Raw genomic sequence first — 18,649 nt, 5'->3', positions numbered from 1 at the left:
ACCTCTATTTTCTCCAGGTTGCTTCTGTAGTCAGACCTGTCTGTCCTTTATGGAGTGGGGAGAGGTCAAAGCAGCAATGGGACAGTGACAAATCTAAACAGCATTCAAAGAATTTATTCCACATTCACACAAACCAGGCCAAAAAAGGAGTCACTGAGAAATACAGCTGATGGGGGACCTGTGCCCTGTCAGAACTGTCAGAACAGTTCCTCTGGGGAAGTGAGGGCCCATGGACTAGACCTGTTCCTGGAGTGGGCCTGTAAGAACGGCCACCTCTCCGGGAGGATCTGACAGGGTTGTGACAGCGCCTCACACTTGCTCACTGTTGCAAGACGGCCCCACAGCTGCCAGCCTCAGCCTAGGACCCCTGAGACTGCCTGATTCCCCAGCACTTGGGCCCCACCTGACAGCTGCCAGTCACAGCACCCCATCCTGCCAGCAGCGAGGGGAAGTATGCACAGCAGTCTGAGCTCCACTTGCTGCCAGGGTGTCAGCACCCTCCCCACGTCCCAGAGCCTCGGGCTCAGCTCCGCTGTGCTGGCCGTCTAGCCCGCCGCAGGCCCCGCTGTCCCTCTCTGTAGGCTCGCAGACGGCCACATGTCCTCCGCAGCAGCAGCCTCTGTGCCTTCAGGCGCTTCCGGAGCCTCTTGTTTTCCTTCAGCGTGAGGAAAAGTTTTTTTTTCAGGGTATCCAAGTCCAAAAGGGCATAGCTGTGATCAGACGGCTGTCCTGGAAGGGGCCTTTTCAACAGGGGGCTGGCTGGCAGGCTGGGGGCCTCCATTGCTTCTGCTCTCTCTGGTAAGTCCTGAGGACAGAGGTCAGTGCTGAGGAGCTGCCCGGGTGGCGTTGTGTCCCCAGCAGGAAGGCACCTGAGCTGCAGCCACAAGGCCTGTACCTTCGGGCTTAGCCCGGCCCCGTTTCCCCTGCTGAAATGCTGGTGTGCTGTCATGGCAGTCTTTCCGAGAGGCTGCCACTCAGCCGCCTATCCTGCTGCTCCTGCTCTGCTGTGTCCTCTGGGGCACTGGGTTTCTTCATTTTGTTTGTCCCTCCGAGAGCACCTCGTCCCAGGGTCTTACCTGTTTCACGGGGCCTTCAGTGTCTGGAGGCTGCAACTCTTCCATTGTGGTGTCCATGTTCTTCCCTGAGCTGTCCCCACCAGCCCCCACCTCAGGGCAGACCTGGGAACAGCAGGCGGAGTCAGGCTGGCTGAGCTGGCAGACACTGGATCCTCCTACAGCTGCCACCGTCCATCCCCCAGTAATCCCTGCAGGGCTGCGCATCTGCAGGCAGAGCCCGCCTCTTCCTCCCAGCAACTCCAGGTCTCCAGCCCCTGACCCACTGCCGTCTGACAGGGAGCCTGAGGCCTCAGCCTCCGCCTGAGAGAGGCCCTGAACTAGAACCTAATGCTCTGCTCTGTCAGCTTTCTCACCTTCTGCTAACTCAAGCTTGTGGGGGCCACCTGACCAGGAAGCTGCTACCACAGCAGCCCGGGTGTGTGGAGAGCACGGGTATGCCCACCTCTCTCTGAGACAGCACCCCAGGCCCCAGCACGCATGATGAATCCTAAAGGAGCTTTTAATGACTCCTCTTTCTCTGGCAGAGTCTTGTGTACCCCAGGCTGGTTTTTATCCTCTTGCCTCTGCTCCACAAATTTCGGGATGACAAGCCTCACTACCACAAGCTGTACAGTGCGAGGGCTTGATCCCACGGTTTTTGTTTTGTTGGGGGGTGGTGGTGAGATAGGTTTTCTCTCTATAGCCTTGGCTGTCCTAGAACTCCATCGATCCACATGCCTGTGCCTGAGTGCTGGGATCAAAGGTGTGTGCATAGGCCAGGACTCAACCGAGCTGCATCACAGTCCAAGTACAACTTAAGTGTAAGGTCCCTGCTCAGCACCCACAGTCCCACTGGCTGAGCAGGCCGGCACCCTACCTGTGTGGGGTTCTGGAAAGCGAACACGGTGGGCACAGCGTTCTGTTTCAGGTTCTTGCGGTTCCCAAAGGCGCTGAAGCACTCGGGTCTGAAGTGCTCGGAGCAGATGACTGTGTGTTGCTTGGGCTTGAAGTTAGCCCGGCCAATGTTGAGCAGCCATTCCTTTAGCAGCTCCGGGCGGCTGAACGGGAACCTATGGGCACAGTATTCCATGGCGCAGCTCCAGAAACTCGGTAATCCACTTTGTTAATCATACCTACGGTCCGAAACTCTCACCATGGCTGTTATCAACACACACACATGTGAATCCCAAAATCATGAACATGGTGAAAGAGCCCAAGAGAGCCGTGCCCTGGCGCCTGCCAGGAGCTGCCACCCTTCCTTCACCGGCTCACTACTTTCCAGGCCCTGGTTTCCTGCCAGAACACGGCAGCGGATAGGACCTAGCCCTTCAGGAGCCGCACCTCAAATATCAGCAAAGCACGCTGAGGCAGACTGTGAGGGCTGGAGCAGCTGAAGACAGGAGGAAGCCCTGTAGTAGTCAGGGCTGGCCACGGTGGCAACTGAACAGACCCGCAGGGGGTGGGAAGCCAAACCCTGCGGCCCTTACAGATGGGGGTGGGGCAGCTGGAGGAAGGACCACGTGACACAGGTATTTGTTTAGGTAGATGGGGCATTGCAATGGGGCACCACTGTAGGTCTGGATGAGAAAAGGAGAGAGGGGGGCCTGTATCCACCAGGCTGAGGTGAGAATGCAGACAGTGAAAACCAGGGGTGAGCAAGGGAAAGTGCTGAGGCCAGCGCGGCAGGGCGAAAGCAGGGCAATGCTAGGGTATCGACTCAAGTCTGCGATCCCAGCACTTGGAAGGCTGAGGCAGGAGGACTGATGTAAGTGCAAGGGCAGCCTGTGTCAAAAGCAAAAACAGCCAAGTGGTGGCGGTGGCACAGGCCTTTAATCCCAACCTTCAGGGGGCAGAGGCAGGTGGAGCTCTGTGAGTGAGGGCAGCCTGGTCTACAGAGTGAATTCCAGGCAGACAAATGGGGGAGCGGCAGAAGGAAGGAGAAGAAAGAAAGAGGATAGAAGGGAAAGGGGAGAGCAGTGGAAAGAGAGAAAGCAAGCAAGCCGAGCATCGAGGTTTGCTTGTTCATGTCTGCCACGGAGAGGGCCCCACTGAGGGGCAGGTCTGGGCGAACACACGCTTGATACGTTGGATGTCAAGGTGCTCTTCAAGAGTGACGGACGGGCCAAGTGCCTGGGGATGCCCCAGCAGAACCTGCCCTCCGGGAGAACTCGGGCGCAACCCTGAACACTTAGTGTGGAAAATGGGAGGACTCGCTGAAGGAGACTGACAAGGGACAAAGGTCAAGATGCACCCTGGGAGTCAAGTGGGGAAGAGACCAGTCCAGTCAAAAGAGATCATTTAAGACAAAGGCAGGTGACATGAAGGATAAGCAAGACAACTGGGCATGATGGTACGTGCCTGGAGTCCCAGCAGGAGGGTCCAGTTCAAAGCTAGCCTGGCCTATACAAGACCTTCCCTCTCTCAAAAATATAGAGGCAACACCGCCTGGGAGCAAGGGTGAGCACAGGCACAAGGCAGGCAGAGGTCACAAGGATGAAAAATGTCCTTAGGAAGCCTACCATATGTACAATGCCTGTGTCAATAAACACTTAAGCCAGGCGTGGTGGCGCACACCTTTAATCCCAGCGCTTGGGAGGCAGAGGCAGGGGGATCTCTGGGAGTCCGAGGCCAGCCTGGCGAGTTCCAGGACAGCCGAAGCTACATTGAGAAACCCTGTCTGGGGGACAGGGGGATAGCAGAGAAGGGCTGGAAACATGGCTCTGCGGTACAGCGCCTGTCTACCGACCACTCTTGAGGGCCTGAGCCCATCCTCAATACCAACGTAAAATACAGAAGTCTCCCTCACACGTGTTGCTGGCATCCTAGCATTAGGGAGTGGGGAATCGCAGGCTTTCAAAGCCGGTTCTCGCTACATCTACAGAATAGGGCCTGGGCTGAAAAGAGGCAGGAGGGCAGGTAAAGGCGCCTGGCAAAAAGCCCAACCTGAGTTCTGTGTTCTGCGTTCTGTGGCCTCACACAACAGAGAAAGGGTGTCCGCTGACTACCCCTGGGAGACATGGCAAGAGCATGAGCCTTCCATACACAAATAAATTTAAAAACAAAAAAAAAGAGCGAACGGGGAGGGCTGTATATCTAAGCATATGGCAACATGGCCCCGAGACACAGGTCTCTTGACAACTACCCACGCCACCACCAAGACCCTTCAACTGCAGAACACGGCTCCCAGCAAGTCTTCACCGGAATACAGAACTCGGTAGCGCCTGTGGGGCAGGAGGTCTCTCACGACAGTGCCCGGAGGAAGAAAGCACGCGCTGGGTTCCGTTACTTCAGGCCACAGCAACCCACTCTACAGGCGGGCAGTAGCCAGGTGGGAGAAGAGACTAAGTAGGTGTCAGCTGAGTCTTCACGGCTGCCCACTGCTGTGTTTCTGTGGTTCTGCTCTTCAGGGGAGACACCCACAGTGTGCCGGGGCGTGGGGAGTGTGCCGGGGCGTGGGGAGTGTGCAGCCGGTGCCAGGCCTCAGGGAAGTGAACCCTGCAGGCAGACACCGCTGGAAGCCGGATCCTTCAAAGTGCGTCCCTGGCAGGGCGCGCGTGTAATCCTAGCACTCGGGGAGGCAGAGGCAGGCGAATCACTGTGAGTTCCAGGCCAGCCTGGTCTATAAAGTGAGTCCAGGACAGCCAGGACTACACAGAGAAACCCTGTCTCTCTGTCAAAAGAAAGATAAATAAAGAAAGGACTCGGCGTGAGTCGCACTGGGAGGAGGGAATGGCGCTGCCCGGCCGGGGATCCACCACCTTCCCACGGCCGAAGTCCCTGCCACGAGGCCCGGCCATCCTGGAGGCACTCGTTTCTCCAGGCCATGCACACCGCCTGAGCCTTCCTCGAGGTGACGCAGGCAGAGCGGGGCCCCGGCCAGCCGCCACTCACGCTCATCCTGTTCACCCTGCGCACCTACTGCTTCCAGGCGAGGCGGGTCGGCCCGAGCCCGCAGCAGGACGGGGCGGCGGAGCTCAGGCTGTGAGGCCACGGGAGCACCGCTGACGCCCTGGCCGCCCCCTCCCCGCAGTCCCGGTCCACCTCGCCCGCAAACCCTGGGCCTTCCGGAGCTCCCGCCCGGTGCACTGCGGCCTGCGAGAGCTCTGTAGGGTCGAGTCCCGGCTCCCCGTCCCTCACCGGTGGAAGGTGAGCTGCTTCCTGCGGCTGCTGTAGCGGTTGCAGCATTGCCGGGCCGCGCAAGACTTCGGCATCTCGGAGATGGGCCCACTGCCCGTAACAAAGATGGCGGCCACGCGGCCTCGGGGGCGGAGCCTGAAGGGCGGAGCCTGCACGGCTCCGGGTGCTGGGAGCGGGCTTGCTCTGCTCCCTGAAAACCAGTTGGGACCTGGGGAATGCCTCTTAGGGCTCCCACCCAAGCTACAAACTAGAGAAGGGTTAACCCTCAACTCGGCTAGCAGTTTAAAGCTTCCCGAGGTAGGGGCTTGGTCCTGCCTTTTCAGAGACAGGTACAAGAGCCTGACTGGCCTTGAACTCCTACTTGGACCCCTCTGGACCGTCCACTGGCTCGTTGGACAGATGCCTAGCCCCGGATTCACCTCGAACTCAGACCCGCTTGCCAAGCGCCGCGGTTAAAGCCGTGTCACACCATGCCCAAGCAAGGTCCCAGTCCCAAACTTTGCAGACCCTAAAGGCTGTGGCTGAGAACTCCGGTAAATACAGGGTCCCGTCCACGTCCCACGTCGCGACTCCCGCCCCACAGGGCCCACCCACCTGAACAGAGCCAGTGTGACTGAGGAACTTGTGGTAAATGCCTACACCAGGTTCAGCTTGCCAGTGCCACCATCGGCAAGTGACCGGGAGACTCGGTGTCCTTTGCCCCAGGACACCCAAGGAGACACCGAGCTCAAAGTAGCAGTATCTTTATTTACAAAATATACAGTTTCACAGAAAAGCTTGCTTTATATACACATAGACTCTACACGAAGAACCATGTCATAGGCGCTGTCTGGCCTGGCCAAAGCCAACGGGAGGGTGTACTTTGGGGTGACACCTTTCCCTCCCCTCACATCACTAGCCATCAACCAGGAGCCCCTAGAGGGTCGTGCCTAGTTTGCATAAAGAAGCTGATTGCAGCTGCCCAGCTCAATCTAACCCCAAACCAAGGTGTCTGGCTTCTGACACCACCCAACGGGAGAGATCCCATTAAAAACACAAAGCAAGCAAACTTGAGATGAGTGTCAAGGTGTTCCAGAGGCGTCAAATCTCTGGGCACACCCAACAATGGCCAGCTCCACCACTCCACAACAAAACCACATATAGTCTTAAATGCACTTAAAAAAAAAAAAAGAACTACTGGAACTTTGGTTACTCTCAGGGCGAAGACACTGGACAAGCACTGTCATGGGGCAGGTCTTTGGCAAATTCCTCTAACTTGTCCTGGGCATTTGCTCTAGTCCCAGCCAGACCAGGGCCTGGGACAAGACTTTCTGGAATAGCTCCTTCTTTACAGCAGTTCTCCCTTGAGATCTGCACGACCAACTGAGCTTCAGCAGTATAAGTACTTCTCTACTTTAACATGAGCAACAGGATTAAAAAAAAAAACTAAATTACTTAAACTGGACAAGTTTAAGTTCTTGATATTTAAAAAGACACTAAGACAAAAAAAAGAAAAGAAAAAAGGGCTGTTTAGCCAGATTACAGTCTGAGCTCCTTTGGTGCATAAAATAACATGGGAGAATGCTTGGTGACCCTTTGGAGGTGCTGCAGGAAGGCTGACCTGGGACCCACCCAGGCACTCTTCCCTGTCTAACGCCTAACAAAAAACTTAGCAAACATACCCATTGTTCTGCCCAACACTGCTGAGAACAGACAGTTGTAAGTGCTAACAAGAGAAGAGGACCTGAGAGCCAGAGCTCCCTCCTCCCTCCCGGCCCTAGGACAAGTGTCCCAAGTGCCCGGCTGCCCCTCACCCACACCCAGAGTGCACACTGCTGCAAGCTGTCACAGCACCGACTCAAGCCCTCAGCAGGCCATGCCAGCTTGTGTAGAGGGCAGTCTCAGCCAAATGTCCTCACATTCTACCTACTATCTGAAGAACAGCACACAGGTCCCCCAGCAGCCGCTTCTGTGGGCTGCAAAAAAACAGAAAGAACCAAGTGCTCCCACAGGATGGTGCCGGGCACCCTGGGCACTGAGCACCAAGAGCAGAGCAAAGGCACCCAACAAGACAGTGGCCAACATTTTGGGCTGTATCGTGTAAAAGATTAAAAAAAAAAAAATGGGGCTTTTTACACCGTGCAAAACAAGAAACTGAGTTATGAACACAGAACACCTTCGCCTCCAAACCCCACACTGTGGAAAGTGGCTACATACTGTCCCTTTTAACAAACAGTGACAACCAAAGACAGCTCACCCACCACCCAGGGCTCCTCTTGGGGATACTAGACCTCTCAGGAAACAGCTCCCTGGCCCAGTAAGTATAACTGAGGCAGGGGCAGTGAGACCACAAAGGGGCGGGCAACTTGGACGGCTGCTGTATAGACACTTGTGATAAAGACCAACACTGGAGAATAAACACAGGCCAGAGAAACAGAACAACTCCACTGCAAGCAGAGGAGACAGGACTGCCAGCGAGCACCGGCTCCAGCGGCAGGAGTGGCTGCCAGTGCCGGTGCGCCCTCACACTCAGCTGAAGCAGACCTGGGGCTCAGTCTGCCTCCAACGCACACAGCACAGCCGGAGCAGCGGCTCTGACCGTTTTATCTGCTCGCTAGCTATGTACAGTTCTACCGGGACGGCTCGTCCTTTGCTTAGGCACCTGAGTGGCAGGGTCTGCTCGCACCAGACTGGGAGTTCTGTGTCCAACTAAGGAAGGCCACAGAGCCCAGGCCCTTCCAGTCCCGCCTATCTCCTCGCCAGCTCCCAATCAGTCCAGAAACAGCTTCCGGGAGCCCATTCGGGAGCGATTGGAACGACGGATATCGAACTTAGAGTCCCGGCACTTTTGGCAGACAAACACTTCTGGAACATTGGACTTCCGGATCTTCGCACAGGACAGGTGGATCCAGGTGTGGCACTCATTACACTCTATCATGGGGCGACCAGCAAAGGGCTTCATGCAGAAACAGGTGACGAGATCCCAGGAGTCGTCATCTGGAAGGCAAAGAACAGATGAGAGGTGGGGGCCTCCTCAGCCCTCCTCCCCTGAGGAGTTGGCACATCCAAGAGACACAGTGGCTAAGTGCGACTGAAACCCCACTCCAGCTACCTAACTAGCTGAGCTGGTGTCCTCTCTGAACACAATGACTACATCCCAGAAGGCTGAGGTCCATGTGGGGGCCAACTACCACTCATGAGCCACACTGTCTCCCTCAGGCTTCTATATCCAGACGCTAACAACTCTGAGCATCTACCTGTCCTTGCTTCTACAGTCTCCTTTCGACTCCTCAGTGCACTCTGGTCCCACCCAAGGGCTTGGACAAAGAACTCACCTGAGTCCACCATGATGTCCTCATCGTTGCCAGTGCTGTCTTCATCTCGGAACACCACCTGCTTTCCCTGCCGGACAATAGTCCGTTTTCCTTCAGTTTTTATTTCCTTGACCTGATCGGGTGACACAGTAGCACAAGAACCACTTGAGGGAGTGTCAGAGTCCCAGCCTGAGCAGGGGTCAGCAGAGGCCTGGGGAATACCCTGCATGGGGGGACTCGTGGGCGTCTCCACATACGGATCTGCCGCTTCCAGCTTCAGCAGGTCCCCCCTGAACCCCTCCTTCGCAGGCGCGTCGCTGTCCCTTCGCTTCCTCTTCTTCTTCTTCTTCAGCTTGTCAGTTTTCTTCCTGTCCAGCAGGAAGTTACTGGGCTTCGCTCGCTGCAAGAGGGAGGGCTGCAGGTGGCTGAAGCATCGGTCAGACACTGGCAGGGGCACTGGAGACGAGATGTCGGAGAAGCCAGCGTCCCAGCCGTCACTGTCAATGGTGCCCGCAGTACTGTTGGCGGGGCTAGGGCTGCTCCGCAGGGGGAGCTCCTGAAACAGAGAGCACAGGGACATGGTTGGTACCTGAGCCAGCTCCACAGTTAGGAGCCCCCAGCCCCAGCAGGTCCTTCCTTCTGCACTGAGCAAGCACAACCTGAACCCTGGGCTCTAGTCAGCATGGAACTGGTACAACCTCTTTAGCATTCACTGTGCCAGCAGACCAGGAAAGCGCACCTCCCCTCACTGCAGCCTCATTTCCCACCCCAGGGCCAGGACTAAGCTCATGGTTAAATGTGGGGAGTTAGACTAGGGTGCAATCGGACAGAGTAGCAGAGTGCTTGCCTGGCACCCAAGGATGAAGGATGTAAGCTTACCCTCAGGACCCTACAGGGAAATCTACACACACCTCTCATATCTTTATTTTTCCTTGAATAAGGAAGAGTAGCCCTCTTCCATTTGTTCCCCCAACCTGTATTTTTAATTACATGAATTTAAGTTAGTTTCAAAATTCTGACCTTTTTGACATATAAAAGAAAAAACAACAACAGCTGAGCATAGTGATGTATGCCTTTAAGATTGCAGGCAGACCTCTGAGTTCAAGGCCAGTGTAGGCTACAGGACAGAGAAACAAGAAAAATAAAATTAAAAATAAACATAAATAAATAACGATGGGCGGTGGTGGCGCACACCTTCACTGCCAGCACTTGGGAGGCAGAGGCAGGCAGGTCTCTGAGTTCAAGGCCAGCCTGGTCTACAGGGAGTTCCAGGAGAGTCAGGACTACACAGGGAAACCCTGTTTCAAAAAAAAAAAAAAAAACCACCAAAAAATGGAAATAAAAAACAGAAGACACCCCAAAACTTTGCAAAATCTAGGTAATCAGTGACCCCAGCAGCAAGCTAGGTGCTGCAGCTTATGCTATTCAGTATTTGCCAAGACTGCATCCCACGTGGTACAAAGTATGCACTGTACAGCAAGTAAGGATAAATCCATGTTATGACTTTACTTCCCAAAACACCAGATTGTATGTAGCTCCGTCTGATGTGCACAGGACCCCAGCAGTCTGAGACCCACAGCAGCTGACATCCCTCCCCACTTCTGCCTTTTCCTTAGCAAGGAAAAAAAAAAAAAAAAAGCTTTCAGGTACACAGAATTTGGAGCATGGGCAAGAATCCCGGGTATTTCCAACAACCAAGCACAAGCTGAATCCATAGCAAGAAAAGGACAGGGAGCAGTTAGTTCACTCTACAGGCCGTTGGTCTGGCCACTCAAGTGCTGGCCCTTTAAAAAAAAAAAAAAAAAAAAAAAAAAAAGGCAAACACCAAGTACAGATTTTGCAAATACTTTGCTTTCTGCGTTTTTGTTGATGGTACTATTTTCTTGAGACAAGGTCTCATTCTTACGCCATACTGGCTTTGAATTCACTGTGTAGCCCAACCTAGCCTGAAACCTCCTGCCTCATCTGAGTGTGAGGATTACAAGAGTGACTGAAAATGAACATTTAACTTTATTTTTAAAATACCAACCAAAAAAAAAGCTAGACAGTGGTGACACAAGCATTTAATCTCCTAAGAAGCAGGCGGATCAGAGTTGGAGGTCACCCTGGTCTACAGAGTGAGTTCCAAGACAGCCAGGGCTACTATCTCAAAACAAACAAACAAACAAAAACAGATAAAGGTAGCTAAATCATTTCTACACAAGCCTACTAAAGGTTTGGGAATTACTTCCCTGCCTGGGGGCTGATCTAGGTACAAAAAAAAAAAAAAAAAAAAAAAAGATTTCTGCCAGACTACTGCCCAAAGCTGGCACCATGCGCTTCCAGACCACTCCTTGGGAGGCACCTGTGGCGGCACCAAGGCGCTGGGGTCTTCTGCTCAATTCTTACCTCCTTCGGATAGGGGATGTAGCCAGCATAGGCCAACACGAAGGTGCAGAATTTGTTGAAGTCCTCAACAGTCCTGCGCCTCTTGCAACTGGGGGAGTACTCCTGTTGAGGGGAACAAAGGGTATGTGAGGGAGACTCCTGCGGAGGGAATCCATCAAAACAAAGCAAGCTGCAACTTTTATTGCCAACTCACGGAACACTGCAGGATTTACAGGCTAAAAACAAGATAAGGTAAGTCGGGTCAAGAAACAGTTTTAAGGTGGAAGGAGTTCTAGGATTCGGTGCCAAGAACACTGGGAAACTGGCTGGGAGATAAAAGCTTGTCTTCAGCCCACCTCCTGGCTCCAGCCTCATCTGTTTGTCCCTGCAGGCCTATCAGGACCTCCAACATCTACATTTGTTCTACAGATTTTCCACTTTGAAAACAAACTGCAGCTGTGGCTCTAAACAAATATATCTTAAGTGATTTCATGACTTCAATCTCTCCATGAGCTCCAAACCCGATTCTCTCAAGGCCAAGGCAGGGAGGGGGTCCCAGTGTCTGCAGCTCAGGGGGCATCCTCCACTCCTTGTAGCACGGGATGCCGGACAGGGCACCCAAGTGTTCCGACCGAGTCGGGAGAGAAACACTGCTCGGTTTAGGTGCACACGAACGCAAGAGCAGCCGGCTCAGAGGGCCATTCAACGGCCGAGCGACAAGCACCCACCACAAAAAAGGGACTTTTCTCCCAAGAAGGCGGAGCATCGGCGGCTCCGGGAACATTCCCTGCGGTTGCTCCCCGCACCCTGTCGCCACCCCCACCCGTGCTGAGACACTCGACCAGCTAGGAGGCGGACACCAGGCCAACCTCCGAAAGCCTCCCGCAAAGCAGCGCGCAACACAACACTTTCAAAGACGGTCCCAACTTGCTCCAGCAGGCCGCTCGCTCCCGCCCAGGCCAGCCCCGCAGGCGACCGGCCGCACACGGGGCCGCGCGCTCCCGGCATTTGGACAGCCCCAGAGCAGTCCAACCGGGCCCCAACTCAGGGAAAACTTTAATTTCGCCGGGGGCGGGGGGGGGAACATCGTGGGGCAGGGGTGGGGGGGATCAGGGCCGCGGACGCCGAGTGCGGGGCGGCGCCGGGGCGGCGAAAGACCCGCCCTCCCTCCCGGAGCAGATGGCGCGCGCCGCCCGCCTGCCCGCGCAGGCCCCGGAAGGTGCGGGGCCCACCCGTGGGGTGCGGGACGCCCGCGGGACTCGGGTGGGTGTCCCGGCGCCGCGCAGGCCCAGCGCCTCCCGCCCACAGCTGCCACACCGCCGGCCCCCCGCGCGTCCCGCCCCGCCTCCGCCGCGCACCCCGCACACCGACCCCAGCCCGGGGGCGCTGCGCGGGGGCCGCTCCCCGGAAGGAGGGGGAGGGGCGGGCGCGGGAGACCGGCTCCCGAGTGCGGACCCCCCGGACGCGGGCGCCGTGGGGGCGGGGCGCGGCCTGGCCGGTGGAGGGGGCGGCGGACCGCGCGCGTGTGGCCGTTCCGAGGGGGCCGGGCCGCACCGGGGAAGTGGAGAGGCGACCCCGCGAGCCCGAGCCGGGGCGGCGGAGGGCCATGTCCGCGGGGCGGAGGGTGGGCGCGGCGCCCGGGAGGACCGGCGGGGAGCACAGGCGCGGGCCCGAGCCGGGGGCGCCGGGCGAACGTGGGGGAGGGCGGCCGAGCTCGAGACGCCCTCCCGGGGTCCGGCTCGGCCGGGAGCGCAGCGAAGGCCGGGGAGGGGGCGGCGAGGCGAGGCTCGCACTCACCTCGGGGTGGAAGGCGGCGGCGCAGGAGTCGGAGTCCATGTTCCGGGTGGGGGGCGGCGGCTGTGGGAGTGCCGAGGCCGGAGTGCGGGAGTGGGCCCGCGGGGCGCTCAGGGCCAGGGGGCTCCGGCACGGCGCAGGGCGAGGGCGGACCCGGCCGGGGAGGGGTCGCCCGGGCTGGAGGTGATGAGGGGTGTCGCTGTGTCGCGTCGCTGGCTCGCTGATCCCGAACTGGAGTCTCCTCAGCGAACTGAGAGGAGGATGCAGCTCCCACGGCCGACGCTGTGGAGAGGCGGGAGAGGCACTGTGGGGGGCGGCGGCGGCGACAGCGAGCGGGAACCCGACCGGCTCCCCGACCTGACGCCCAGTTCGGCTCGTGTCTCGGGAGGGAGGGCGGGAGCGCCGGGAGGGTCGTCGGGAACTGTAGTCTGGATGTCTGGGCTTCGTCAATGTAGGGGTGTGGCGCTTGCGGCGCGCAGCATTGTGGGAGTGGTAGTCCCTAGCGCGGCGCCGCGGCGTATAAAGGCGGCCTCAGAACTCCAACTCCCAGAAGGCGCTGCGGCGGCGGACGAATACGGAGGCGGTACTGACAGGACTCCGGAGCCTCTCAGCGGGGGAGGTGCGGGGCTCCCACCGCCCGGCCGGTGGGGGAGGGGCGGCAGCCCGCGGGCTACGCGGGGCGGGGTCGAGCAGCGGCCTGGGTCTCGGAGGGCGGTGGCCCCGGCTCCGCTTTCTCCCGTGGGGCTTCTGCTTCGGCCTTTGTGGGGCGGGGGTGTCCCGTCGGCTCGGGCAGGATGGGGGCGGGCCGCTGACGTCCGCGAGGGCGGAGCGTACTTGTTTTCGCGGCCGCGGGCGTTTAGCCGAAGGTTCCCGGCCGCCGCGGCGTTGGGCCTGGCGTGGTCACTTGTGGGCCCCCGGTGCGTGCAGCGGAAGGTGGAACCGAACTCCGGGCCGGCGGCACACGCGCCGACGGCAGCCCGCTTTTTGTCTTCCTCCTCGCTGTCCTCGGGGCTGCGGCGACTGGAAGGGCTTCGCCTCCGGAGTTACGCTCTTCCCGGGATCCGAGAGGCGGCGGGGGCGCTGAAACGCGGGAGGTGCGTGGCGCCCGCGGACACCCCGAGGACTGTGTTGGTGCTTGAGTGGGCAGTGCTCGAAGACCAGACCAAGGTCTTCCGTGGGTGTAGAAGATCGGCCCGGAACGCTTAGTGGAGTACCTTGGTGACATTACCGTAAGGCTGCTTTTATTTTAATGTTAATAATCGCTTAGAAGGAACAATATACATGGACAAAATACACTTTCAGCAATGTATCTGGTGGCTCTAAAAACTGTCAGAGGGACAAGATTTTAAATTCATATGAAAAAACAGTCTGACACGTGAGAAAGACGAGATTGAGACTCTATGAATAGTTCAGTCAGTGATTATTGCTGTTTCAAGGTCCAGGTAATTTTTATCTAAACAGTGATTAAGAGACTAGGTTTGGCCAGTCGTAATGGCCCACACCTTCATACCCAGCAGGCAGGAGCAATCCGGACTTGAGGCCAACTTGGTCTACACAGCGGGTTCCTCCCAGTCAGGACTTCCTGAATAAGAGTTGGGGAGGAGGAAGGAAGATAGGTGACTGCCTAACTGGAGGTTAGCATGGATCACAGGAGACACTATCAAAGAACAAGAATTGGATGGATCTCAGAAATGCTACCAGCCTCAATTCCCTAAACCGTAAATTATCCAGCACAGTGACTCACTCAATAAAGGTAGTTTACTGTTGTTGTTGTTGTTCAGTGATTTCTGCACTAGTGAGACCCTGTTTGAGGACTTGAGGTGACACACTGAAGTAATGCACAGATGAAATGCAAGTAGATGCAGAATTAGAGTATCACCTGATTTCTGTGGCTGGAGCAAAGTCTGGAGATTCACTAGTTTTGCTCATGGTCAGCGTCACCTGAAGTGACTTGGGTTTTTTCTGTATAAAAAAGGACTTCAGAGCCAGGTCTGTAAATCCAGTGCTTGGAGGCCAAGGCAGGATTGCTAAAAGCTTAAAAACTCCCTTCTGGGTTACAGAGTTTCTCAGGTTGACCTGAACAGTTTAGATAAACCCCGTCTCAAAGGTATGCAGTGGGTGCCTAGCATCGTAGCAGAGCTTACGACATTTGCCTGTATGTGCCAGGCACCAGGTTAGGAGCACTTCTTGTTCTTGCAGAAGACCAGAGTCCCAACCGAAAACCCACAGCCCTCCATAACTCCAGTTTCTGGGAAGCAAACACCCTCTTCTGGCCTCAAGGTCACCAAGCACACACCGTGCACAGACAGAATGCTAGCAAAACACTTACACATAAATCTAAAAAAGAAACTGCATGACTCTAGCACAATTATGATTGTGCATCTGTAACTCCAGAGCTTGAGAGATCGAGGAAAGAGAATAAGTACAAAGTCAACCCTGGTTGCATAGTAAGTTTAAGGCAGCCTGGATGACCCAAGACTCTATCTCAAGACAAAGGTACAACCCAAAAAGTAAATGACTACACCTGATATGAAAAGTCAGATCATTCCCACATCAAGGAACTGGCTGAAAGGCTGCAGGGGGTGGCTCAGTGGGTGAGAGTAAACATTTTTTTCCAGGGGACTGTCACCTCTGTTCCCAGCACCCACATCAGTTAACACACATTGAGTATAACTCCAGCTTTACGGGACCTGATGCCTCCACAGCAGTACATTCAATATGCACAAATTCACACTGAGAAACACACATATGCACATTTTTAAGATTTATTTATTGTTTATACAGTCTTCTATGATCATGTGTGCCTGCAGGCCAGAAGAGGGCACCAGATCTCCTTATAGATGGTTATGAGCCACCATGTGGCTGCTGGGAATTGAATTCAGGATCTTTGGACACAGCCAGTGCTCTTAACCTCTGAGCCATCTCTCTAGCCCCTCCCCCTCCCATGTGCACATATTTTAAAGTAGAAATATAAGTAATGGGATATAACTGGAGTTTCTTTGAGACCTCCATTAGATGGAATGATGACACAAAGATTGTTAAAGCTTTAGGCACTGTTGCTAAAGCAGATTCTTACTAATACAGCAATACTGGCCTGGCCACCACATGGCCTCTTACCTGTTCATTTTACACTTGGCCTGGCACCTGCTTCTTCATCCTTTCATCCGTGTACGGTAGCGACCCCCCCCCCCTTTCTAGTCCTCACCTGGTACCCTCTCTCTGGGCTTGGAAGTCTTGCCTCCCTCTTATTGCTGTTTCAGCCCTTTATTTAATCAGAAGGTGATGAGAACAGTGTTTACAAAATACTGAGGCAAGAGATCCTTAACAATATCAAAGTCAGGTGTGTACTCAGTGCTCTGCTGGTGCAGAAATCAGCATCTGAACAATACAGAGACAGTTTACAGGTATACAAAACATCACTCCAGCATTGGGGCTTGGTGTCGCACACCTTTAAGCCCAGCAGTTGGGGGAAGAGGCAGGCACTGTCTCGGTAAGGAACAAATGATAGAATAATAAAGTAAAAATAAATGGTAATAAAATCTTTTAAAAATGGGAACCAGGAGCTGGAGAGGTGGTCCAGTGGTTAAGAGCACTTGTGACTTGTACAGAGTACCTGGGTTCAATTCTTGGCACCCACATGGTGGCTTACAATCGTCTATAACTCCAGTTCCATTAGATCCTGTGTGCTCTTTTGACCTCCATGAGCATAGGCACGAACATGAGGCACAAATATACATGCAAGCAAAACACACACACATAAACCTAAAAGTTTTTAAAGTTGAGTCCAGGCGTGGTTGCTTGCGGCCATTATTCCAGCATCAGGGAAGCTGAGCCTGAGCAGTGTGCAGAGCTCTGAGACCTCGTGGACTACATAGATGCCTAGGCAGTTTCAGGCCCCTCCCAAAGAGAAACAGGAAGTTGTGTCTCTTCAGTGGCGGTCTAGCATTCAGAAAGCCCTTGATTTGTCCTCAGCCCTGCTTAAAAATCAGTAGAGAGCCCGGCGGTGGTGGCACATGCCTTTAATCCCAGCGCTCAGGAGGCAGAGGTAGGCAGGTCTCTTAAATTCGAAACCAGTCTGTCCGTCGAGAGAGTTTCAGGACAGCCAGGATTATACAGAGAAACCTTGTCTTTTGGGGGTCAGGGGGAGGACATAGATAAATAAGGATTCTCAGCTGGTCTGGTAGCTCCCTTGAGTACTAGCACTCAGAAGGCCCAGGCCCAGGCAGAATTTCCATGGTTCCAGACCAGCCTGAATTACAAAGCAAAATTTTGTCTCAAAACTCTGCTTTCCCTATCCGGAAATACAGGCCCATGGTAAGACACTTGCCTAGTGTGTGTGCGTGAGGTCCTAGGCTCATACCAAAAAACTGCCTGAGTTTTTTCAAAGCCACATTATCTATGGCACCATGGTCAAGAGTAAGGACTCCTGTTATGAGGGCTCAAGTTCTGTTCTTAAGACCTGAGTCAGGATATACACACGAACGCACATGCACACATGCGCAAGAGATACATAAGAGGGAGGGGGCTGAAACGATGGCTCTGTGGTTAAGTGCTCCTACTGTTCTTGCAAAGGAGAGTTCTGTTCCTAGCACCCCTATCAAGTGCCTCCACCTCTACAGGACACTAGTGCCTCTTGGCTCCTTTGGCATTTGCACTCAAGTGTACTTAACAGCACTGGGTTTCTCTGTGTAACAGCCCTGGCTGGCCTGAACTCACTGTGTAGACCAGGCTGGCCTTGAACTCACAGAGATCCACCTGCCTCTGCTTCCCCCATGCTGGGGTTAAAGGCATGAGACACCACACCCAGATAAAATTTATTTTTATTCGGTTTTTTATTATTTTTTGTTAGCCTGCCTGGACATCTGCACCATCTATGTGCAATGCCCGTGGAGGTCAGAAGAGGGCGTCAATCCTATAGTTTCTGGAAGCCTAACCCTGGTCCTCCGGAAGCACCGCAATGGTGCTCAGCTGCTCCCTGAGTAAAATCAGTTAGGGTGTTTTAACCCAAACTGCCTTGTAGTTTGCAGCTGTGGTAAAGGCTCACTCTCCCTGCGAAACAGTCCACTCTTTTCCAAGCCTGGTTTTCACGTGTGCTGCTCTACTTCTAGCCCTCCGTAAGGAGCAGCATTAGTCACGGTCCCCAGATCCTGAGAGTCACCATTTTATGTTTTCTGCTAGGGGAAAAAAAAGTGTGTGTGTGCTGAATGCTGACTCTCAGTTGTGATCGCTCATGAAAGAGGAGGGAAGAAACCCAACATTAGCCCAAGTTGTGACAAGTTAAAAATACTAAGAATACCATGGTTTCCCAGTAAGTAAGTTGAGAATGTGGTTATTTTAATCAAGTTTCCAAATATAGCCTCACCTACCTAAATCTTGCTCGCTCTGCTACCTTCACTTGAGGAAATTTGAGGAATACTCTCTGCTCATTTTCACTGTGCAGTTGGAGTGTGGATGCAAGTTTCACCAGAGGCTTATTCTGCCCAGAGTGGTTATCTGATGCCATCTCATTGCTCCAGCTAACGCATGTTCTTAGGAAGCCTCCTGCCCTCCTTGTGGGGAGGTTGTGTGTGTGTGTGTAGAGTCCTCAGAATCACACTGTTTTCAGCTTGTAGGACCTGGGATAGAGCAGGAGCACGTGTGAGTGAATAATCTTATCATTGCTTAGCAGACCGTATCAGCAGCAGTGGGCAGGCGGAGAGAAATGTCACATCTTATGTCAGGCTCATACTGGTAGATCACAAAGACAGCGCTAGGCAGTTGCCGCACCTGCGGGGCCAGAGTGCCGTTCAAAGCACCCACATCAAGTAGCTCACAGCACCTGTAATTCCAGCTCCAGGGGCTCTGCTAGTTCTCTTCTGGCCTCCCGGGACTCACAACGATGTGCATAAGCACATAAAATGAAATTTTTAATCTTTCTTTTTGTATGTGTATTTACAGATGTGTCTGTATTTATCTGTGCACCACATGTGTGCTTGGAGCATCTGGAGGCCAGAAGAGAGCATC

The 18,649-nt window shown here is 54.7% G+C and overlaps 2 protein-coding genes across 4 annotated transcripts; both read right to left on the bottom strand.

The window, feature by feature from the left end:
• Nucleotides 1-94: 94 nt before the first annotated feature.
• On the bottom strand, nucleotides 95-5,316 carry Thap3 (THAP domain containing 3). Of its 3 annotated transcripts, none has more exons than XM_021644268.2 (4): nucleotides 5,193-5,316; nucleotides 1,933-2,125; nucleotides 1,077-1,178; nucleotides 95-805 (listed from the first exon to the last, which is right to left on the bottom strand). In XM_021644268.2, exons 1-4 carry the CDS (start codon nucleotides 5,264-5,266, stop codon nucleotides 524-526), a joined length of 651 nt encoding a protein of 216 aa, XP_021499943.2. In that variant the 5' UTR covers nucleotides 5,267-5,316; the 3' UTR covers nucleotides 95-523. The 3 variants fall into 3 exon arrangements, with proteins under 3 accessions (XP_021499943.2, XP_021499944.2, XP_060234980.1); XM_021644269.2 differs by having other exon boundaries at nucleotides 1,933-2,213; nucleotides 5,193-5,303; XM_060378997.1 differs by having other exon boundaries at nucleotides 95-655; nucleotides 5,193-5,294.
• A 603-nt stretch (nucleotides 5,317-5,919) lies between these two features.
• On the bottom strand, nucleotides 5,920-12,783 carry Phf13 (PHD finger protein 13). The gene is made up of 4 exons (XM_021644271.2): nucleotides 12,650-12,783; nucleotides 10,874-10,975; nucleotides 8,507-9,041; nucleotides 5,920-8,168 (listed from the first exon to the last, which is right to left on the bottom strand). Exons 1-4 carry the CDS (start codon nucleotides 12,686-12,688, stop codon nucleotides 7,942-7,944), a joined length of 903 nt encoding a protein of 300 aa, XP_021499946.1. The 5' UTR covers nucleotides 12,689-12,783; the 3' UTR covers nucleotides 5,920-7,941.
• Nucleotides 12,784-18,649: the final 5,866 nt, after the last annotated feature.

This window comes from Meriones unguiculatus, chromosome 3 (genome assembly GCF_030254825.1).
Source record: "Meriones unguiculatus strain TT.TT164.6M chromosome 3, Bangor_MerUng_6.1, whole genome shotgun sequence".
NCBI classification, from domain to species: Eukaryota; Metazoa; Chordata; class Mammalia; order Rodentia; family Muridae; genus Meriones; species Meriones unguiculatus.
This window is presented reverse-complemented; position numbering and strand designations above follow the sequence as displayed.

Bases quoted from the DNA above. Each gene is read 5' to 3' on its own strand.
- Thap3 (XM_021644268.2), bottom strand. From the start codon at position 5,266: ATGCCGAAGTCTTGCGCGGCCCGGCAATGCTGCAACCGCTACAGCAGC. The intron at 2,126-5,192 runs GTGAGGGACGGG...CTGTGCCCATAG, and splicing joins AAGCAGCTCACCTTCCACCG to GTTCCCGTTCAGCCGCCCGG. The intron at 806-1,076 runs GTAAGACCCTGG...CTCTGTCCTCAG, and splicing joins CTGAAGGCCCCGTGAAACAG to GACTTACCAGAGAGAGCAGA.
- Phf13 (XM_021644271.2), bottom strand. From the start codon at position 12,688: ATGGACTCCGACTCCTGCGCCGCCGCCTTCCACCCCGAG. The intron at 10,976-12,649 runs GTGAGTGCGAGC...TCCCCTCAACAG, and splicing joins CCGCCGCCTTCCACCCCGAG to GAGTACTCCCCCAGTTGCAA. The intron at 9,042-10,873 runs GTAAGAATTGAG...TCTCTGTTTCAG, and splicing joins ACATCCCCTATCCGAAGGAG to GAGCTCCCCCTGCGGAGCAG.